The sequence below is a fragment of the Convolutriloba macropyga genome, chromosome 15 (assembly GCF_964194025.1).
Source record: "Convolutriloba macropyga chromosome 15, txConMacr16.3, whole genome shotgun sequence".
NCBI classification, from domain to species: domain Eukaryota; kingdom Metazoa; phylum Xenacoelomorpha; order Acoela; family Convolutidae; genus Convolutriloba; species Convolutriloba macropyga.
This window is the reverse complement of record NC_134482.1, coordinates 9,599,278-9,623,452: the sequence shown is the minus strand read 5'-3', so window position 1 is coordinate 9,623,452 and position 24,175 is coordinate 9,599,278. Positions and strand designations below refer to the sequence as shown.

Genomic DNA, 24,175 nt, shown 5'->3' with positions numbered 1-24,175 from the left:
AGTCATTGAGAATCGCCAAACTATCACGCTTCAAAGAGGAGGTTGCAAAGATTTTTGAGTGAAAAGTTGACTGAAACATTAGATTTTCAATAATAACAAAAAACATCCTATCTTATTGACAGCAAAACCTCCAGTTGTACTACTTCTGTTGAAGAGAGCACATCGGGATAACCTAAGCGAGAGAACAAAATTTGTGAGATACATTCTTCGACACGAGTTCTGGATGGCTAGGTTAAGAAATTCTTAAGAAAAATCAAGTCGAGATATATCAAATGCAGACACAGGAATTCCAACCCAATCCACCTACAGGTAGCGGATATACCTCTAGAACGACTTGATAAACATGTTCTCCTTTTCACCCGCACTGGAGTCGCCTACTTCGGAACCATCGAATTGAAGTTCTTACAACGAAGCTTAGGAGATGGTGCTACCTCTTCACATGTCTAACGACGAGAGTAGTGCATATCGAAGTCGCACAGTCAGAGGGCACCGAGGCATGACTAGCTGCAGTTACAGGATTCATTGCAAGACGTGCCACCGAACTACCATCATCAGCAAACACGTCACAAACTCCCTAGGGGCAGCCAAGGAGCTGAAGGCATTCCTGGGCGAATGGGAAAAACTAATACTAAGGGTGATATACACAGAAAAAGATCGTTTGGAAATTCAACTTTCCCGTAGCCCAAAAATTGGGGGAATCTGTAAAAGACTGGTTCAAAGTTCCAAGAAAGTCATGATTGCAATCTTGTACAACGTCAGAGATGTGATACTAAGCACAACAATGTGTCTTGTGGAGCAAAATCTCCACGCAAGACCCCCGAAAGCAGTAGATGACATCGCAGTACTTACACCTAACCCTTTGACAGTACTTACACCTGATCATTTGGTGCTAGGACAAGAAAGCGCTAGTGCACCCGTTATGCCATCCAGTGAGCGATATCGTGACCCGAGAAAATCTTTCAAAACAGCTCAATTATATGCTGACATAATCTGGAAAACATGGACCCGTGGATATCTTCCCCAATGCAACCAAAAATTGAAGTGGTCAATAGGTGTGCGAATACTGAAGGAAGGACAACTTGTTTGGATGATAGATGATTCATTAAAACGAAGCAAATATAAAATGGGACGAGTCATCCAAGTCTTCAAAGGCGACGATGGCGTCATACAATCAGCGAGAATCAAAATGGCACATGGCGAAAACAACAGATCCGTATTGAAATTAGCTCATAATTTTACGATGGTGTTTCAGAGATTGAAAACAGAGCCAGCAACAGTTGTATCCATTATCTCAATTATTCCTTTGCCAATAAACACTTCTGTTTCCGTTGAGAGCAATGTATACAGAGCAGTACTAATGCTATTAGAGCCACTTCAAATCTGCAACATGAGCCACCAGAAAGCAGGAAATAACCTGAAACTGACAAAAAACTTAGGATTTTTCAAAACTCAAAAAGGGTCAAAACTGAAAAGTTTTACAAGTTGGGACCAAAATTTTATCAAGCTGCAATTTTGGGAAGGAAAACCGCAGCAACCCGAGTCTATGGCTCACGGTTAGCGCTACTTCAGAGCTATCTATGCACCTAACAAACTTTATAGCATCAAACCCACAAATATGACTATTACCGCCTATATGGTGCAAAAATGGCATTTTTTGATAATTCGTTAATTACTGTCAAATTTTTAAAATTCTTTATTCTATTATCCTTAGGTGTTTGTTTATGGTCGAAAGTCATACATCAGAGACCAGTAAAATTACTTACATTTCAACCTTGCTTATGTCAATGAAAGCACATATTGCAGTATTTTGACATTTACTATGCAAATATTGGTGTAAACTACTTTTTTGATTAACCAATGAGAAACAAGTAACAATGATGTTTCACATGATATTTACCTGAATTTTTATTTCGACCGAAATTGTTTTAATAGTGAAACCATCTTTCTCATCAGAAGGCAGCAACAATGTTTTTTACTGACTGAAGCCTTTCAATCTCCAGCACAAGATTTATTATAAATTATCGCTGAGGATTTTTTTTCTTCACTCAACAATGTTAGAGTTACAGTTTTTAGGCGTCGGGGCTACTAATTATTTTAACGAGATCATCAGACAATCGGGTTCAGTGAAGAACCAGGCCGGCTCAAAGTTCGAAAACGAAGCAGTGATATTTCGGTTGCGCTGAGATTCTTCAGCCATCACAACAATTGTTGACTCCGACTAAAAACTGCAACTCTTCATATTCTTCTCTTGTTCGTCTACGATATGCTTTTTGAATATCGCTGATGAGACCACTGGACGCAATTCCAAGAGTGGTTTTAAAGATGTTCCTTCAATGCCACACCTTTTTTTATGTTACGAATGCTATGGCGAATGAGATTTCCTTTATTTGATAACAAAGAACAGAGATTGCACGTAGGCGTCAGCAAAAATATGAAGTTTATTTATCTCTTTGGCTGTATTGAAATATCTTCTACCGAAGTTTGTTAGCTACAAAAGGTAGTTGCCCCTTCCACTGTACGAATTCTGTTTCTTCACCGTTTCATCATTGTCCCAATTGTGTCCGTTTTACATCAAGATGTTCTTCATAAATCGTCTCATTAAAACACAGAAAAGATCATAAATTTTAGTTGAGTCAGACATGACGATTGGTGGAGACAATATACGCCATTGGTTAATATGAATTTCCATTTTTTAGTGTTACATCTGCTGATCTCAAGAAAATGATCAGTAACGCCCCATCGGGGCCCAACTGCATTTTAACTCAGAATCAACTTTCACGATTTCTGCAGATTGATTTTAAGTTGTCCGGTTTTGATGCTTTTACCCCACCGCCATCGGTGATCCTATCGGAATGCTCAACTCCTTGTTCTGAAAGAAGTGTTTGTAACTAATAAAACTTTCGAATAGCACCTTCTGTTGTGTTCAGCAATCTGATTTTATTGTCCATGTAAAATTTGTTGCGCACTGGTTTTGCTGCGACAGAAAATTTATCCGCTTTTTCAATAGACACGAGGTGGAGAGCGTTATAAGCACACGCTGGCTAACATTCGGGTCAGATAACGCTGCGCTGTACTCATATATTTACACAGGTTCAGTAATGTTTGAACCTAAATTCTCTAGGATAGGCAAATGTTCACTTCATATCACTAGCTTGTTGTCAATAGATTTTGTTGTTGGGAGGCATCACGACCCCAAACATGCTAAATTAAACCAAATTGGATTGGGAGAACACTTGAGTGGTTGAAAATTTGTTTTAGGTTGTTTTAGTTTCAAATAATGCTTCCCAATAAAACTGACAGGAAGACAAAGACCTTTGGCAAGAGTTTTTTTTATTTAAGTCCCTTTTTATATAGAGCAACTTTTCAGTCTTCGGATACTTTGTTCCGTGTAGGCCAAATAAATTCAGCGAGACATCGGTTCCCTGTTATTGTAGTTTCCGTTGGACGATTTGGTGAATTAATGATACCGATGATCGTCTGCCGAGAAAAAAGTCGTCAAGTTAGTTTTGATTTATCTGATTACAATCAGAATATAACTGAAGGATGGTTACAAATTCCTTATTTTGGGTTACTGTCACTGCGCTTAAACTGACTGCCTGATGGTCTTCGTGCGGTATGTTTTCTGAGTGTAGCAATCAGTTCTGCTATTTACTCATCCCTTTGTACCGTTTGCTTTATTTTTGCTTTTTGTGATTAACCAAGTTGCTGCATATCGATAATTAACGCTCAAATTCTTGAATAAGTGCCAGTTCTAAGCACAACGAGTGTTTGGAACTGCCCATAATTCTGCCCTATTTCTGTGTCGGATTTTTTCTCCTCCAGTATTGCGTCAGTTTTTCTGCTCTAGTATTACGTCGTCGGTTTATTACGTCGTCGAGTTCTCCTTAAAGCGCAGAAAATGCTTCAAGCACAAGTGCCATGATTCCTACATTCTTTCGCAAAAAAATCAGGAGTTTTTTATCTTCCTGAACGCCACCTACGTGAAAGCACCGTTTCTTTTGGTGACTTGAAATCAATTTTTCCATCGCAACGTGACGTGTTGCGCTTCACTGCAAATCACGGTCACAATTGTAAACGTTTCAAACGTTGAAGAAGTTTCTTATCGTTTCTGAATAAATAATTGGATCGCGAGTTTTTAATTGCTGTGGTCTACGCCAGGTCCCAAATTGATAGTCAACAATCAAAATTGGGCTGCTAAATCTTTTTTCTAGTACTCACCAAGCTTGAGTGTAGAAAGAACGGAAACAACCCATACCCTATATAGCTGATTTGGCTTTGCACTTCAAATCTTTATCTAGACCCTAATTTTATCTGAGTCAGATGTATTACGTCAAAAGTCGGTAGTAAAAAACATACACGAACAGGCGGACCCCTAGTGGACCACTAAAATAACTCAACTGAATTGCGGAAAATTACTGGTGGCAATAGGTTTATTCAAAAATTATTAGTAAATTTGATTAAACTTCTAATGTTCCCTACTAGATGATCTTGGCAGGCGTAAGCCATCGTGATTGATTGTTAAATACCAGCGAGTGTTCTCTGTCTCATATTACAACGGTCCCAGCTTAGTTTTCATGTTTATTCAAGTTTGTCTGACAGATCTGCTCACGCTTTTTTTTTGTTTGATTCTGATGGTTTCTCTTACCTTTTGATTGAGCCAGTTTTTGTTGTAGTTGAGGCAGAAGCTTGAGCCTTTACAGAAAGTTTTATGTGCAAAAGAAAGATACTTTGAAGATTATTTTCTTCACTTTATGTTTTCGATGAGATCTTGGCCTGTTTTTTTTTCTGTTTTTGCAATTTTTTCAAAAAAATGACGGCAGTTGGTCTTCCATTTGAATTGCAGTCCAAATAATGGTAAGTATAGAGAACATTAACCAATGGTTTACTCCTCAAGCAAAATTTTCAAAACATGACACTGCATTAATTCACAGCTCAAGAAAATTTGAAGTTCAAGACACGTAAAACGTTATTTACTGCTGAATTGAAAGTTTGCGCAATAGATTTGCTAAGTTATGGAAGAAAACCGTTCAAGATAAGCGTTCGTTTTGCAAAAAAATTATAAGATAATCATCCAGTTTGAGCGAGAGTGGCCAACCGATTAGATCTATGAAAGTTCAATTCCTTGTGCCTAGTTATCATGATTATTTTTGTAGCCAACCTCGGCTTTCATTACATTTTTTATGTTCGGTTGAAGCACCAGTCATTCCTATTATCTAAAGACTGCCTGGTTTATCTACGCACTGAAATAAATCTGTGACTAGAAAGTTAACATGATTTTTGCGGCAGAATTTTGAAAGTAATTATCACAGACTTGGAGACTCTCAATAGTGATGTGAAAAAATCCAAAAGTGATCATCACAGACTAGGAAAAGGTCAAAAATGACCATCGAAGATGTGAAAAAATCCCAAAAGTGATCATCAAAGACTGCTAGGAAAAGCTCAAAAATGACCGTCGCAGATGTGGAGAAGTTCAAATGTGACCTTTGCATATGTGAAAGGCGTCAATAGTGAAATTCTCTTCATAGAAAATGACGAAATAGCTTCTTTCAATAGTTAACAGGTACATCCTAAGGAATCCTTGTTAATATCAGTGAGAATTGAACAGGGAACAACCAACAAAACAGTTGAATACTATTTAAAAATATTGCATTTTAATGCTCGATATAATGCTTAAATTAATTCGAACATATATTAATAGTAATCAAATATGAATTAACATTCTAATTTCAGATTTGTCCATTTGTGTGAACTAAATGTGAAAGAAGACGGAAAAATGGTAAATGAAAACGCAATGTATTCAAATATATTAGACGATAATTTCAAAATATAAAGCATTACTTTTAAATTAAGCAACATGCGGGTTTCTATATCAAGTCGTTTTGAATAGTTGAATATCGAAATCTTCAATGGAGATTCTTGATCTCGTGTACTACAGATCACGCAATACGAGATGTAGGATCTATTCTATTTCGCCCCCCCCCCCAGTGTTTTTTATGACCCCCAGTTACAAATTATACGTTGTTATATAGCACGTTACTATGTTAGAAAATAGTACGTGCGTCTGGGATTATGCTCACTAAATTTATGCTCACTAAACGGGGGGGGGGGGGGGGCAAAACATAATAGATCCGAGATTTGTGTATGTTTATTAAGTCAATCTGATAGTGAAATAAGACGAATGCAAACATGTATGCTTAAGACGTGTTCTGGACTCAAAATTACAATTCGATGAACACAATATCAAAATTAAAATCACCAAACCAACAGACTGGCCATGAACATAGGAGCTAACATTATTCCAAGCTGTAATACACAGCTATAAACGTAAAAATGTGATAAAGTACTATTTTGATTTTAAAGCTCAGTTAGGCTTCGTTCTAAAAACTTAACGTTTGATAACAGCCCGGGTTGAAATTTCTTTGATTTTATACAAGGATCATATGTGATTTCATACTGATCAAACTCGATTTCTTAGTACGATCCTAGAATGAAACCAAGGAAATCATATATGATCCATGTATGAAATCCAAGAAATTATAGATGAACCATTCATGAAACGCAAGAATACATGCTTAAAAAAGTGTATGATACTTGGTTTATTTATAGTAGGTTTTATTTTTTGTATGATCCTTGTATGACTACCAAGAAATCATACAAATCATAAATGACCTATTACGATTACTAAGAATCATACATGACCTAGTTTGAAATTAAAGAAAGTTGTTTGATAGATGACCCGGGGAAACAAAACAAAGCTATATTACTGCTCATTTTATGATTGGAAAAAGAAGTCGCTTAATCTGATTGGCTTTAATTATATAGTTATTGCAACAGATTCACGAAACACAACGAAGAGCTGAAGCCATAATTGATATGATTTCAGCTTTCTTTAACGCTATTTTTTTTCCTATTTTCCCAAAGCTCACCACTGATTACAAATTATATCATAAAGACATTTGTAGGAATGGAAAGTTAAACTTAAGCTTTTTTCGGAAACAAAACCAAATTAATACTGACCTTGAATTATTCCCAACACAAAAGCAAATTCTAAATTTGAAACTGTACAAAGATAATAATGGTAAAGAAATTTAAACTGATGAGAATGGTTGAATAAGTAAATATTGATTCTGATAAAGATTATATCATGGATTGAACACCAAAACTCTCACCCACGTAATATTGGATTAGAAACCCAAATTAGGGGCCTAAGTTATCAAAGTCATGAATGACCTTCTGAAAACTTTTCCCAAAAAGGTATTTTTCTCACAAAGATTCGGAACATTTGGTAAAAATAGGACTAAACATAGATTAGCAGTATATATACGGCTCAATTTTAGCCAATTTTTGTAACCAAAATCAGTCTGAAAATAGTTATATTGTCGTGATAATCGAAATTTTGGAGTGAGTTAACAGATCTCTGTCGTGGTACTGAACTTGTAATAATTGTTGAAACTAGTATACCCTGGTAATTATACTTTTCGTTAATTTAACTTAGCAAATTTTCAACTACTTTCTCTTTTTGGACCTTTTCTTATAAATTAGTAGAGTTTAAACTGGTATCTAGTAGATATTTGTTAAACACTTGATACGTGGCACTCATAGGCATTTGTAACTAGTTGTTTTGAAGGAACCATAGTCGTGTAATAATTAGGACTGGGTAAAACTTAATCGTTTCTTTCGGTTTTCTGTTAATCAAAAGCGTACTTGTACAACTTTAGTAACTTCACAATGCATCTCTAAGGATCTGAAATCATACTCAATCTAGCTTCAATTTATTGGATTTAAATTAGTTTGGTGACTAGTAAAGTAGTGATCAACCAATCAATAATTAAGTTAAGTTAGGTTAACGGACTGGAGGACAGCACCGAGTTCAGGACAACATCAAGACGATTGATTTCTCAGAGTATTAATCGGCCAAGCTCCTTCCAGGAGACTGCATAGTGAAGCCACTCTGAGGGTAGGCCTGCCTGCTCGTAGAAGACTTGGCAAGTTAAGTTAACCCATGTAGTATGGAATGGTGAACCAAGTAGACAATTAAAAAGGTCTGCAGTAACCTGAAGTACCTGATGGGCAATGTCTTAACGTTCTATCAAGTTGGTTAATACTCGTCTGGTTGGGCTCTGGAGTGAAAACCGACGAGCTCTTCACGTCATCTACTGTTTGTTTTAAGTATATTGGTTGATCGAATAATTAGAAAGTGAATTGAGGACCTGGTATAATTCTCAATCTTAGAGTCACCAATTTATTTCATTTTGTAAAGCATTTCTTAGAAGCTAAAATATCATTTAACACAAAAAGGCATTACCAACCTATTTTAATAACATTATTATTAGCAATTGACTACAGTTCTATAGTGCCTGAAAATACTTTCTTTAGGACTTGAACGGAGGGCCTGGTATAACCCTTCAGTCTAGTTAAGAGTAGTAGGTTTTGTGAAGTTACTATCCAGTCCAGTAGTTTTCTCCAAGATAGATTCTAGGAACAATTGTGGAATTGTGAATAGGGTAAAACCTCCACCCTAAATATTCAGATTCTATATTGGCGACCACAGAGGGATTCTTCTGATTAGAAGGCGGTTTTGCATTTTTAAAAAAAAAACAAAAAATTAGAATTTTAGAGAACCGATGAATTAGATCTTTGGAATACGTTCCAAAGGTAAAACTCATCTACATATTTTTTTCGTGTCATTTGGTTTTGCATCGAAAATTACTTCAATTACCAAAAATGAACAACGCACCAAACAACCAGCAACAGCAACAACAGAAACAAGCGGACAATCAGCAGCAAATAGTCGTAGCACCACCCCTTCTCACACCCCTCCGATACCCCAGCCGCGACTTCGAGAGTTTCGAAAGATGGGTTCGACACTTCGAATCCATGTCAAATGCCAATAATTGGGATGACCAGAGACAACGCGAGGTCTTGCCCACTTGTTTGAACAGTTATGCGTTAGATGAGTATTACAATCTCCCCAATCATTACTTTCAACAAGTGCAAGGACAACCAGCCCCAACCATAGCGAGAGTTCTGAACGCTCTTAACAACAGAATCGGCGACTTTCCCAATGCAAGGAGTGCCCGCACCGAATTCAAAAATCTTCAACAATTGGAATCAGAGTCAATCCAAGAGTTCTCAAGGCGAGTTCGTAAGTTAGGAGAGGCAGCCAATGCTCATCTTGATGTTGCGGGACGACAGGAAGCTAACAAAGATGCTTTTGTAGACGGACTGTTGGACAGCGAAATCAGATACACACTCCTGAAGGAAGAACCGGGAAGCTTCAATGCAGCTACACAACGGGCCATTGCTCTAGACGCCATCAGTAAAGCGGAATCCAGTCGACTGCGAGGACGAAGAAACGGACATGTGAGATGGACAAAGGGTGAACAAGATCATGATGAGTCAGTAGCAGCTGACTTTAGAGCACTCAACACCAGTCTGTCATCGGGTTTCAATCAAATGATCGAGTTTCAGACCAGAAGCTTCAAAAAGATGCTGGAGCAGCAAGAGCGACATACACAGATCATGGAAAAGATTCTTGAGACCCAAACAAGATTTCTATCCGAATCAAGTCAACCCAGATTTCAGAGTAGAAGTCCGGGAAGACCGGAAGGCTTTCGACCCAGAATGTCTCCGATGCAGTGCTATAATTGCCGCGAGTTTCGGCACTTGTCCAATCAGTGCCCGCAGAAAGGAACAATACAACCGGGTATATCCGCAAACTTGGACACCGATAGACAACCAATCCTAAAAAGCATTTTACAGAGAGCGAACCCAGAACAACTGAGCAGTATCAACAAAGTTCAAGCCGAAGCAGTCTTTGGACCTACAGTCTACGTGATGGTTGATCTTGACGGACATAAACACAAAGCGTTAGTGGATACTGGGAGCAATGTGAACATTCTATCAGAAAAAGCTTACTCACAGTACGAACAGCGTTCCAAACTCAGACCTTTCCGAGAACAAGTTCTTTCGGCCACCAATGATCCTTTCGAAATACTTGGCGTTTTTACTGGCGAAATAACGTTCGACACCGGGGTAAAAGTAAAAGCCGATCTCCTGGTGACCCCAAACACAGACGTGCCTTTGATACTTGGAACCCAGGTGATGGAGGAGAATAAAGTATCAATCGACTTCCACTCTAAGCAGCTCATGATGGAGAAAGAAAGCAATGTTGTAAATTTGCAATTTGCCTGTAAACCTGAAGTCCCCAGGCACGTACATCTTTGTGAGACGGAAGTAGAATCTGGTCTTGATCAAATTGAAACAATGGAAGAAACACAGCACAGGGCAACTGCAGAAACAAACCTAACCTTATCATGCGATGAAGAGTTGGAACAGATTTGTTCTTTAGCAATTCCAGACAGGAACCAACAAACTGACGACAGAAGAACACTGCTACGAGAGTTCAGAGATGTGTTTGCAATGAACGACAACGAACTTGGACAGACACACTTGGCTCAGCATGAAATTGACACAGGTGATACGCTGCCCATCAAGCTTGCACCCCATAGACTTGCACCTGGAAAGATCACTGTGGTTAAGAAGGAGATTGAGGACATGTTGGCACGAAATATTATCCGACCATCAAACAGCCCGTACAGTGCACCAATCGTTCTCGTTACCAAAAAGGATGGGAGCAATCGAATGTGCACAGACTTCCGACGACTAAACGAAGTAACAAAGAAAGACGCTTTTCCCCTTCCGCGAATTGACCAGATACTGGATAATCTTCACGGAGCAACGATTTTCTCAAGCCTCGACCTAGCCTCTGGATATTGGCAGGTCCCATTAGCTGAGAGTGCTATACCAAAAATTGCGTTCGTCACTCCCGATGGTGGACACTATGAGTACCTCAGACTTCCATTTGGACTTCGCAATGCACCGGGAACCTTCCAGCGACTTATGACAAGCATCTTCAATGAATATCTCTTCTCGTTCGTCCTCATCTTCTTGGACGACGTTATGGTGTTTAGTAGGAATGTGGAGGAACACGAAAAACACATGCGCCTCGTTTTTCACGCTCTCCGCCAGGCCAATCTTAAACTCAAACCCAAGAAATGCCGCCTCTTTCAAGAATCCGTAACCTATCTGGGATACAAACTGAGCCCAGAGGGAATTGCACCAGATGAAAACAAACTCGTTGCAGTACGAGACTGACTGGAAACGACCAGAAAACGTTACCGAAGTGAGGCTTTTTATTGGATTTTGCAGTTACTACAGACGGTTCATCAAAGACTTCGCTGGGATAGCGAAACCTGTTCACCAGATAACAAAAAAGAACAGCCGTTTCACTTGGAACCCTGAATGCCATAATGCGTTCGAAAAACTGAAAGCGGCTTTGCTTGATAGCTCAGTACTCAAGCATCCGGACTACAACTCTCCTTTTATTGTGGACACGGATGCAAGTGACAACAGTCTTGGGGCAGTACTCTCGAAAATTGTCGATGGAGTAGAATACCCAGTGGCTTTCGCAAGCAGAGTTTTGACCCCAGCAGAATGTCGTTACTCAACAACAAAAAGAGAAGCATTAGCAGTCATTCAGGCGATGAAATGGTTCAAGCCTTACATTTGGGGAACTCAATTTGTGCTCAGAACAGATCATGCATCGCTACAGTGGTTATTTAGACAAAACAATGACGGGATGATATTCAGGATGCTACAAAGACTGCAAGAGTTTGATTTTCAAGTAGTACATAGACCAGGAGACAAGCACGGGAATGCAGATGGACTGTCAAGACAGTGCAGCATCACACCTGAGCTAACTGAAGCTGAGAGACTGGATATGTTTGGAAGTTGCCCATCAGCTAACACTTTGGAAAACGCCCTCGGAAGAATTAACTTAGTTACAGTAGAGGACACGAACGAACCAATGAGTATCCAATTTCAAGAAGACGTAAACTCACTTATACTGGCTCAAAGAAACGATCCCTGCTTACGTCTTATCTTGCAATAGGCAAACGCTGAGAAACATCCAGACCAAAATCCGCTGAGAGACTTAAAAATCAAGAAAGCAAACGCAAAAGCACAAGGAGAAGATGCAGTAGCGATGTGGGGCCTTTGGGACCAGATGGAACTGACTGATGGCGTGCTGTACAGGAAGTGGCATGTAGAAGGAAGCAATACAACACAAAAACAACTTGTAGTAACGCAGGAACTCAGAGAGACAGTTTTGGAACAACTTCACGATTCAAAACTCAGTGGAGGCCATTTTGCTTTTCAAAAAACCTTGGACAGGGCAAGACAGAGGTTTTGGTGACCCAATATGAGAAAAGACATTGAACGAAAATGTGAGAACTGCACCCTGTGTCAAGCACGAAGTACCGCTGGAAAGAAAAGAATAGCCCCTCTCCAGACCATCAACGTTGGGATCCGATTAAGCAAAGTGGCAGCAGATATCCTAGGTCCTGTTACCCGAGCGAAGACAAGCGGTGCAAAATACATACTCGTGTTGACGGACTATTTCACAAAATACGTGGTTTGCGTTCCCTTAGAAAGAACTACGGCCGAAGATGTTGCTAGAGCAATTGTGGAGAAATTGGTTTTGACGTTTGGAGCACCTGATTGCCTACACACCGACCAAGGATCAAACTTCTGTAGCAAACTGCTACTAGAAATGTGCAAAATTTTTGGAATAGAGAAGACAAGAACATCTCCATATCACCCGCAGGGAAATGGTATGGTAGAACGTCACAACAGAGTTGTTGCGGATGTTATTTTCAAATATTGCGCAAACAATCCAAGTAGCTGGGATCAAATGATTCCCTATCTCAACTTCGTCTATAATACGACCGTACACAAAACAAAAGGACAGACGCCATTCTCCCTTGTGTTTGGACAAGAATGCAAATACCCGATTGACCTGCTACTCCCGAAAGCACCTGGTCACGAAATTGCCAAATACGAATTCGCAAGATGGCTCAACGAGCAATTCAGAGAAGCACATATGAATGCTAGAGAGACACTTGGTTACAAGCAAGAAAGACAGAAAGATATGTATCAGAAAAACGTTTTTGGAGAGAAATTGAAGCCGGGAGAGAGAGTCTGGCTTTTTGCACCCCACAAAGCGAAATCAAAAAAATTCTTCCTTCCATGGGACGGACCGTACAACATCATTGAGAAGACGTCAGAGGTCAATTACAAAATTTCAAAGGATGCGAATGCAAAGAAATGGCAGATAGTCCACTACAATCGATTGAAGCCTTTGAAGGAGGAAGACGAATTAGCCAGAATGGAAACGAGATCATCACATCAGGAGAAATGGCCCAGCCGCCAGAATACAAATGACCAGGAAGTTCCCATTGAAGTAAACAATCAAACTTTCACTCCAAAAGTTATATCAAAACGACCCAAACAAGAGAGTCCCTTCAAATGGATGGTCGAAGATGAAGATTTTTTCTACGATCTCTTTGCAGAGCCAGAACATTCAACTAAAAGGCCCACTAAGACTAACATAGGAGCAGAACCGAACACTCCGGAACAAGCAACAACCCAAGAGAACCAGACTCCTTTTGTAACCCGAGCCAAAGAGATTGACTCTACACCACTGCCCCAACGAACACACAAGCCAAAAAATGTCTTGAGGGACCTCAGTGAAAGACAGTCAACACCTGCAAGCGCCAAAAGGGAAATACGCAAACCAAAAACATTTGCAGAACTTTTGGGAACCAAAACTGACGAAACCGTAAACTCCATCGCTAAAACCCGAGAAAGACGCGCAGTGAAATACCCAAAACGATTCGGAATCGACGACGAATAAAAAATATATATATATATATATATTTATATATATATATATATATATATATGTATATATATATATATATAAATATATATATATATATATATATATATATGTCGTTTAAAAAAAAAGAAACTTGATTAAGTTTCTCTATATAGCATTGCCTAAAAAATGTAAAGATCGAAAGATGAGCCGAAATTTCTATTAACGACTGGGGCAATCGTAAAACATATTTGAATAGCACCAAATTAAAAAAAAACTATCTTGCAAGTTACTGTAACACCGGTATCATGAAAAGAACTAATTAGCTCGAATACATTTCAGGGAATGTGGGGGAATTTTTGTAGAATGTAGCACTCTTTCTAATACAGAAAAAATGCTATCTAGGTTTAGCGCAGTAATTAACCATAGTAGTGTTTAGATGTACAACTTTGTGATATTTATATTAATACTTGCGGTACGACAGCAAACAGCGGAGAGTGCACGAACTACTGCGCATGTTCTCTTCCAACCTCAAACTCCAGTTTCATTGGCTGACTCATATCTGACTGTGGATATCGCAGTCCCACTTCCAAAGCTGTTAAACGTGGATCTCCGACCAATTTATAAATTCTCTTCAAAACTTCAGCAATTGGAACAGAAAACATGGAAGAGCTCCCAGTTTTGCAACAACCCAGAAATAAGCGCACTATTACAGCACCACTTTGACGGAATAATCTCATCTATTCAGACGGAATACGAAAGAGCAGAGAAAGAAAGGACAAAGCTTGTCAAAGAAGTAGCATCGTTTGTAAACCAGACTATCACTCTTCAGCGACAGAGACGATCACCACTGCTGTTTGCAATGGGAGCTGCGACGGCGAGAACTTTGGAACCCTTACTGGAAAAAGCAGGTTGCAAGCTACTCTCAATTTTTGGTCTGTGTGAAAGCTCCAAGCGAAAGATGGAACAACTGGAAGGACGGTTGCACTATTTGGAATCAAGAATGGTTCACCTGCACAACGAAGAAAAAGAGGCTATTCAGGTCATGGCCAGCAGTAGTTTGAAGCTTCATGAAGACACACGAAAAGTGCTAAACTATTCAAAGGATAACTTTGAGATTCTGCAAACAAACCTGGAGATGCTTCAAAAAACAATGGAAGGAATACAACAAGCCCAAGCCGGTGATCATCGAAGGTCTGACGTTTTTATGTATGCCTTTCGCGCCCAAAGTGCAATTAACAACGTATCGTGGACTCTCAATGCTATGCACAGTGAGTTGCAAGTACAAACACTATATTTGACGGAACAGAGAAACATGTTTATTACAAGCATTGGCGTGTTATCCAAAGGAACACTGCCAACCGCACTAGTACCCTACGAGGATTTACGGAAAATAATTACAACTCTGAAGCTGGGAGACAAAAAGTGTTCAATCCCATACGACCACTCAAGTTTACTTTACAGCCTGCCCTTAGTGAGAAATGTTTTTTCCAATCCACACGGACTGTTAATCACAATGGAGGTGCCAATGTACAGTGGTGAACCAATCCACGATGCCTACAAAGCAATCCCTCTGCCGCAACCAATCAAGAACACAACAACGGCCGCAACTCTAAAATTAGAAAGGAACTATTTGATCGTATCAAGGCGAGAAGAAAGCTATGCCGAAATGAAGAGTGAGGAATATCTGTCTTGTTGGGGGACACAATTGCTTAGACTTTGTACTAAGCCAGTAGCGTTAGTGAGCGCGCAAGATCAACTCTGCTTGACTTCACTCCTATACAATCACGAGGTGGCTGCTTTGAAGACTTGCACACGAGAAGTAACCGAATTGCCAATTTTACCGACAGCAATCTACCTTGGGAACTCTATGTACCTCCTCAACGCGGCAGACGATCATTAATTTCTTTATAACATAACGTACAGTGGGGGCAGAAAGTTTTCAAACCGTGTACCAGCCTGTAAAAGTTGCCTAGTGCATCCCCCTGCAATGGAAAACCGGTTCACCCGCAGAATGGACTGGTCATGTTGCCCGATCCAGCATTTTGTCTTCAACACAGTGGACTAATAACAACAATCACAACTCCCGAACTACTGGATACCGCTTTCGACATCCCGAGCATTCCAGCGGTCACTCCTACAGAAGAGAGCCGGAACTTGATCTTGCATAGGATCAGATCGGCACTCAAGGATGTCCCTACGCTTGATGTCACGCCTGAATTAGTCAGTGAGATGGTAGACAAAATCCATCAACAACTTTCTGACGAAAACAACTGCAAATCCTTTGGCCATGGGTCAACACTGCTTACATTTAAAGAGCTGGCTGATCTGCTTGGTTTCTCTTTATGGTGTCTTGCTTTTGTCCTTCTGGCTGTCTGGACAGGGAAGAAGTGTTACCAGTCCAAGAACACTACGAAACATATTCATAATTTGCCCAACGATGATCAACGAGATATCGGAACTGACATGCAGTTTGAGGAGAGATTAAACTTAGTTGAGAGAATGCGAAATGAGGAGACAAGCGCTGATTAAAAGAAAAAAGACTGTCGTACCAAAATATGGTGATGGTGCTTTTATATACTTATACTCTAATTTCACTTTATTGTACTATTCAGGAGAATAGTTTAGTCCGGATGGGTGGGATGTAGGAACGGAAAGTTAAACTTAAGCTTTTTTCGGAAAAGAACCAAATTAATACTGACCTTGAATTATTCCCAACAAAAAAGCGAATTCTAAATTTGAAACTGTACAAAGATAATAATGGTAAAGAAATTCAAACTGATGAGAATGGTTGAATAAGTAAATATTGATTCTGATAAAGATTATATCATGGATTGAACACCAAAATTCTCACCCACGTAATATTGGATTAAAAACCCAAATTAGGGGCCTAAGTTATCAAAGTCATGAATGACCTTCTGAAAATTTTTCCCAAAAAGGTATTTTTCTCACAAAGATTCGGAACATTTGGTAAAAATAGGACTAAACTATCATAACCAAACATAGATTAGCAGTATATATACGGCTCAATTTTAGCCAATTTTTGTAACCAAAATCAGTCTGAAAATAGTTATATTGTCGTGATAATCGAATTTTTGGAGTGAGTTAACAGATCTCTGTCGTGGTACTGAACTTGTAATAATTGTTGAAACTAGTATACCCTGGTAATTATACTTTTCGTTAATTTAACTTAGCAAATTTTCAACTACTTTCTCTTTTTGGACCTTTTCTTATAAATTAGTAGAGTTTAAACTGGTATCTAGTAGATATTTGTTAAACACTTGATACGTGGCAATCATAGGCATTTGTAACTAGTTGTTTTGAAGGAACCATAGTCTTGTAATAATTAGGACTGGGTAAAACTTAATCGTTTCTTTCGGTTTTCTGTTAATCAAAAGCGTACTTGTACAACTTTAGTAACTTCACAATACATCTCTAAGGATCTGAAATCATACTCAATCTAGCTTCAATTTATTGGATTTAAATTAGTTTGGTGACTAGTAAAGTAGTGATCAACCAATCAATAATTAGGTTAAGTTAGGTTAACGGACTGGAGGACAGCACCGAGTCCAGGACAACATCAAGACGATTGATTTCTCAGAGTATTAATCGGCCAAGCTCCTTCCAGGAGACCGCATAGTGAAGCCACTCTGAGGGTAGGCCTGCCTGCTCGTAGAAGACTTGGCAAGTTAAATTAACCCATGTAGTATGGAATGGTGAACCAAGTAGACAATTAAAAAGGTCTGCTGTAACTTGAAGTACCTGATGGGCAATGTCTTAACGTTCTATCAAGTTGGTTAATACTCGTCTGGTTGAGCTGTGGAGTGAACACCGACGAGCTCTTCACGTCATCTACTATTTGTTTTAAGTATATTGGTTGATCGATTAATTAGAAAGTTAATTGAGGACCTGGTATAATTCTCAATCTTAGAGTCACCAATTTATTTCATTTTGTAAAGCATTTCTTAGAAGCTAAAATATCATATAACATAGAAAGGCATTACCAACCTATTTTAATAACATTATTATTAGCAATTGACTACAGTTCTATAGCGCCTGAAAATACTTTATTTAGGACTTGAACGGAGGGCCTGGTATAACCCTTCAGTCTAGTTAAGAGTAGTAGGTTTTGTGAAGTTACTATCCAGTCCAGTAGTTTTCTCCAAGATAGATTCTAGGAACAATTGTGGAATTGTGAATAGGGTAAAACCTCCACCCTAAATATTCAGATTCTATAACATTTTCCTCTCAACTCGCACGTTTTTTTAAACTATTTATCACGTTCAAACGACTTTAGTGTCCTTTTTATTGCTTCTATGATCTTTCCTCGTCAAAGCGTTAGAGGAGCGTATTATTTATATCTTATGACTTCCACTGATGAACAGAACTTTTTAAAAATTTTTATTAAAAGTAGGAACAGAGAAATAAATTTAGGAGTTTTCGGAAACTAACAAAGATAACCCTAACCTTGAATTATCTTCGACCCAAAATTGTTTTTCAATGCAAAAACAGTACAAAGATAATATTGACAAAGTAATTTAAACTCATTGTAAAGGTTGAATAAAAATATTGATTCACAGATCGTTTCTTCATAATCTCACTCGCAAAATAAATAGCTAAGAAGCTCGAAGTAGTGTCTAATAGTATCAAGCTCACGAAGGACTTCCATTTTGCGATATGATTATAAATATCACAATCAAACATAGATTACCAGTACAGATTTTGTTCATTTTTTGCCAGCTCTTTTTTGCTTGCTTTGTGAGTAATTTTATTTCTTTGTGTACTGTCTGTAAACGAACAAAGGAGCCTGAAAACGATCCATAGGGGTCAATGGTGTCCTTTCGGAGCGCTTTTGACATTTGAAAATAAATAAATTATGTAAATGCCCTGTTGTATCATGCGTAATCCGTAAACAATTTATTATTATTATTATTAATTGTGAAAAAAATTATGTAGGAGACATATTTTCTAGTTTTAATGTAAATAACGAGAGAATTAACGGACCTCTATTGCTTTCCTGAAGTTTGTGAAGTTTGTTCAAAATTAGTTTCCTTGGTTAAAAAATCACTTCTTTGTTAAATTAACAAGGCTATTTTTTACTGTTTCCTCATTTTAGATTCTTACTAAATTTTGTAGGAGATAAAATTGTGTTTGGTAAAATAGATTTTATGTTCCGTAGTTTGGCATATGCAGAAACAGGATCCTGCTTTACAGGAACAAGAACCCAGTATTATCCAATACTAGGCAACTCTCAATTAATTTTGAACTCCAAAAAAGGGATAAGCCAACGGTCCAAGTAGCTTTAGAAATCTTATTCTCATTTTAGTATATCTATCTGTGATAATGTTTATTTCAAGTTTAATTTAACCATCCATATGGCCCTTTTATAGGTGGCATTCGACTAAAAGAAGGGTCAATCGATCAACTAGCAGGCAAGGTTAAAGCGAAGCAGAAGGCCAGCATCGATGCAGGGACAAAAACAGTGACGACTTCGGGCATCACCAGAACAACTGGTCTCTAGGGTTGTTTACAGCCCTATCTCATCCCAGGAGACGAACAGTGACGACCCCTGAGACCAGGACTTGAGAAGATTTGGCGAATTAGGTCGACCTATGTAGCCCAGAACGGATGATCAAGGTAGACTTTTACATAGTCTGCAGTGACCTTAAATACATGATTGGCAAAGGCTTACCGTTCTATACGAGTCTGTTGATAATTGTCTGGTAGGACTGTGGAATGAATGCAAATGAGTTGTTCACATCAATTTCATTTTTGGTTCAAGTAAACTGGCTGATCAAGTAACTAAACAGTTGAATCGAGAAACTTGTTTTTCTCTCCGAATCCTAAAATCACCACTTATTTTCGTTGGTGATAAGGTTTTTGACAACCATAGAATATCACTCAAACTAAACTGTCATTAAAACATCGGCTAACTTTTCACTTTTTCAAATTAGCTAAAGCACTATAACGCCCCGACAAACTTCATTTAGGAATTGAACGAAGGAATTCATATAAATCTTTCTTTTCTTTTGATGAGCAGTAGTCTCGTGTTTTGACTAGGCCTTCCAGAGTTGCTTAATATACTGAATTTTCTTAGGCCGACATATGAATCGAAGTTTTCAGTAGAATAGACCACCGTCATGAACATTAAATGCCCATAAAGAACGGAATTTAAAAATCATGGATTTTTCTATTTATTACATTTAAGGCACCAGCACAAAAAAGTGAATAACGCACGAAAAATCACAGCTGCTTCGTGCGTTATTTTTTCGCCCATTATTCACTTTTTTGTGCTGGTGCATTAAATGTAATAAATAGAAAAATCCTGAAAAAACAAAAATAGAAAATAACAACTTTGCTGCAGCACACTTGGTCAAACTTTTCGACGCACAGCTGAGACTTGGAGAGTTGTCAAAGATGGATGCGACATTTAAAGACCAAATCAAATGAAAACAACTGATGATTAAAGACGACATGAAGCCTCAGCAACGTACTTGAACAGTTGTGCTTTGGACGAAAACTTCGACACTCCAAAAGAGAACTTTCCACAAGTGCAAAGACAGCCAGACCTGACAAGAGTCGAAGTTCCGTTTGCCCTCAGCAAAAGAATCATAAATTTTCAAATTCAAGGAGTGAACAAACTAAATTCAAAAACAAGCAGCTGGTGGAATCGGAATTCATTCATTATTTCTCAAAAATAGTTTGCAAGATAATTAGCAGACATGCCCACCATCATGAACTAACAGGTCAACAAAAAACGAATAGAGATGAGTTAGAGAAGAGCTCGTGGATGGTGAAATTGGATACACGCTCGTTAAGAAAGAGCCTGGTTTTCATTCGGCTACACGCAACGTGCGATTGCTTTGGATACAATCAGTAGGGTGGAGTTCAGCATCATGTCGGGACGAAAGGCGGATACAAAAGACAAGAAGTGAACAATATCCAGATGAGTCAACCACCCTAATTTTATCCGCTGGTCTTAGCAAAAAGTTTTGAGTTCCAGTCAAGAAGCTACACCAAAAACTGGAGCCACTCTTTGAGTCCCATCCACCACCAGGAATTCAAAGTTAGAGCCCTGGGAGATCAAAAAGCTTCCGAACTAGGACTTTTGCCATTCAGTGCTATGATTGCCGAGAATTCAGACATCTGTCCAACCATTGGCAAAAGACAGCCGCTCACAACCGTGTGTTTCAAGATCGACAACCAATAATCAAGAGCATTTTTCGACGAAAAAACCAGGAAATGAAGGACAACATCAACAAAGTACAGATAGAAGCTGTCATTGAGCCCGCTATGAATGTTTCAGTGGATAAGATGAACACAAACACACAATTTTAGTTTACACTGAAGCAAAATTATCATTTTATCGAAAAAATCCAATCAACAGAATAATTATCTGAGGATTTCCGAGAAATTTTAAAATTTGACAGCGGAGGAAAGTACTATGAATACTCGACTAAGCCATTTCGGAATTGAATAAAGAGCGTTATCGAAACCTTTATTCTTTTCAAGAGCATTAGAATTATACAGTTACTATCGTTCCCAGTAAAGACTTCTTTCACTGAAATGTTCTAAATAGTCTAGTGGAATTGTGAATAGGATAATAAATTTCAGAAATCTTTATGATTTCCACTTTTTAATTCTACGCGTCTCTTTCTCATTTCCGTTTTTGCAATCCCACGCAAGCTGAGCTCTATTAACTTAATGTAACAACAAGTTTTTCTTATCTGGTCTCGCAGTAATTTTTTAAATTATCAAGTACAACAATTTTTAGTGTCCTTTCTATATCCTTATTGCTGCTAAGACCTTTCCTCCTCAAAACGTAAATAGTCCATGTTTGAACGATTTACGTGAACGATTTACAAACAATTAAGTAAACCTTTTACAAAAGTAAATCAGGCAATATTTTGTAACGTTCTAGGACTGGGCTCTCTAAAAACACATAACTAAATTTTTGACTCACCTCAATCTGACGTTTTTGGCAGCGCTAAAGACAGTTCACATTTAACGTTTCAACTGAATCAATGTTAGTTGAAGAAAAGAGGTTATTATCGCTTATGAAAAAAATATTGTTCTATAAAAAAAAGTGAGTTGTTTTTATTTCTTAATGGTTTTGTTTGTAAGAGTTTTGATGAAAGTTTTAAGCTACAAAATCTAGTTTTAGTTTTGTACATGCCATAGACGTTTGATCAAATGCTATATTAACAGCACGTTAGTTCAAAATAAACACAGTATTTGAGGCTCAAATTGAACAGTCATGGCTCTAATTTTTTACTTGAATTTTATTTAAATTTTTTCACCGATCAATTTAGTGATAACTTAAACAGACTGGAGAAATGTATAATCCTTCAACTCCATGGACCTGTTTTTTTGTAAAAAAAATCTTGCTTGCTCTTGCATGTGAAGAAACTTTTCACATAGTAGCCGTAAACTTATCTCACATTAATTCATTTAGATCGATTTTTTTCTGATGGTCGCCTATTTTTAAGCTGCCGTTTCTAACTGTCTCACAATAAAATATAATAAATAGTTAGTTGCTTTTTATAGATTCAGATAACTTCGTATCAATTGTATCACCACTCTTTTATAGTAAATGCCGTATCATATCGCTTCGATACATTGCTATTTTTTTCTTCGCTTCGGCTGGTTTTGCATAAAATCACCGCTTCCAAATATGGTAGTCTCATGCCATATCAGTCTGTAATTCTTTCCGGATCATAGTCTAATATGGTAGATAGATTATGGACGTTAAGAATTACTTCTGTTATTTAAAAAAGCAAATCGACTTCAGCAAATCCGTAAAAAACATTGACAGGTACATGATGATGATAAATTTCATCAACCAAAGATTAAAATTTTCAATCCTTTGAATGCATATTTGGTCAGTATAATCGAATGCTCAATTTACATAATACTTTTAAACTGCATTTTACAACCTTTAAAAAAAAGATTGCATGGATAACGAAGTTTTCTTACAATGTGAAAAATTTTTGCAGATCAATTTTATAAAAATATCCCAATAATTATCGAAAAAGCAAACAACCCGGGTTGAAACTTTTTTGATTTCATACGAAGATCATATATGATTTCGTACTGATCATACTTGATTTCCCAGTACGATCCTAGTATGAAAGCAAAGAAATCATATATGATCCTTGTATGAAATCCAAGTTTTTATATATGACCCTAGTTTGAAATCCAAGAAATAATAGATTAAACATTCATGAAAAGCAAGAATACACGCTTTAAAACACAAATGATCCATGTATGAAGACAAAGAAGTCAAATATGATCCTAGTATGTGAAAAGGTAATCATATACGTTCTGGAGGATGGCACCGAAAAAGCGTTTCAGGAAATTGTAGCTTCTCATATCACCAAATTATTTAGGGTTTTTAACTAAAACCCTATGAAAGCTTTTATAATCTTAAAATGAAATCGAAGATGTAAACGAAAGATGTATAAAGTTGTACCCCGTCAGTGCCAAAAATCCCCCCAAGCACCAGGGCGAGGCCTCAGATACAATTTTTCGGTTGCACCCGTCACTCAAGAGAAACAAAATTCTTGCAAGGGTTTCGAACGTCGCCCAGTCAAGAACGCCTGACTTTTTTAGTCACAAAAGTCACCAACAGAAGTTCACCTGAGCTTTCAAATGTGACCTCCGAAGTCCTATTACCGCTAAGATCTGTCCAAAGAAAGCAGATTTTTCTAGGAAAAAAACCTCAAAACGGAATTTTCCCCAACATTTTTTTTTGCTACCCTTTAGTATACCTGTTTGCAATGAAGTGTAGCAGACATGAAACGAAAGTATAGCGAAATTGAGTGTAGTGAAAATGGGACACAAAAAGCGCCAAATAACAGCCATAAGGGCAACATATCTAACGATTAATCTAGGCCTCACTATAAAAAAAACTGTACGAAAAACGTTGATAGCCTTAAAATCCATTAGTTCTCCAATTGCAAAATAAAAAAAAACATTTTTTGCTAAGAAAATCCAAAAAAGTTGTCTGATTTTCAACAAGGAAACCTCAGTCAGCTACAAGTGCTATCAGTATAATCAACTTCTTAAACCTAAATCCCTAAATAGGAACTTACAAGTATTGCTACTTTAAAAAATAGGACAGATTTTCAAAAAAAAGAATATTTTAAATATTCGAAACATCGAAAATCACTTTCAGACTTTTGAAACAAAGACCTCAACACTCAATGAAACAAACTATTCAATTCAACTTCTCTAACTGTTTCGAAGAAACATACTCTTTACAAAAGTGTGGCAATTATTTTTATGGAAGCAGAAAATTGCAAAAAAAAACCGTTTAATGGATCAAACACTTCAGAAAAACTTTTCTGATTGTAATAACAAAAAAAATGTTGAACAAAACCAACCGCTGAGTTCAGTTTTTCCACATTATCTGATCGTTTTTCACAACGAACCAGTTGCATTTAGTTTCAGCGA

The 24,175-nt window shown here is 37.9% G+C and overlaps 2 protein-coding genes across 2 annotated transcripts in view; one reads left to right on the top strand and one right to left on the bottom strand.

Moving 5' to 3' along the window:
- The window catches only part of LOC142353989 (uncharacterized), a 29,891-nt gene extending 8,127 nt beyond the window's left edge, over window positions 1-21,764 (bottom strand). The window contains exon 1 of the mRNA XM_075406230.1: window positions 21,684-21,764. The gene's annotated coding sequence lies outside the window, so the exon portion shown is untranslated. The remainder of the gene's footprint in view (window positions 1-21,683) is intronic.
- On the top strand, window positions 422-11,953 carry LOC142354593 (uncharacterized). Its single transcript, XM_075406921.1, has 3 exons — window positions 422-916; window positions 8,749-11,079; window positions 11,147-11,953. The coding sequence occupies exons 1-3, from the start codon at window positions 422-424 to the stop codon at window positions 11,951-11,953; spliced, it is 3,633 nt and encodes a 1,210-aa protein (XP_075263036.1).
- Window positions 21,765-24,175: the final 2,411 nt, after the last annotated feature.

Excerpts from the sequence above, each read along its gene's own strand:
- LOC142354593 (XM_075406921.1), top strand. The coding sequence starts at position 422 with ATGGTGCTACCTCTTCACATGTCTAACGACGAGAGTAGTGCATATCGA. Across the intron at positions 917-8,748 it reads AAGAAAGCGCTAGTGCACCC|CAACAGCAACAACAGAAACA; the intron begins GTTATGCCATCC and ends CCAAACAACCAG. Across the intron at positions 11,080-11,146 it reads GCCGCCTCTTTCAAGAATCC|TACGAGACTGACTGGAAACG; the intron begins GTAACCTATCTG and ends AACTCGTTGCAG.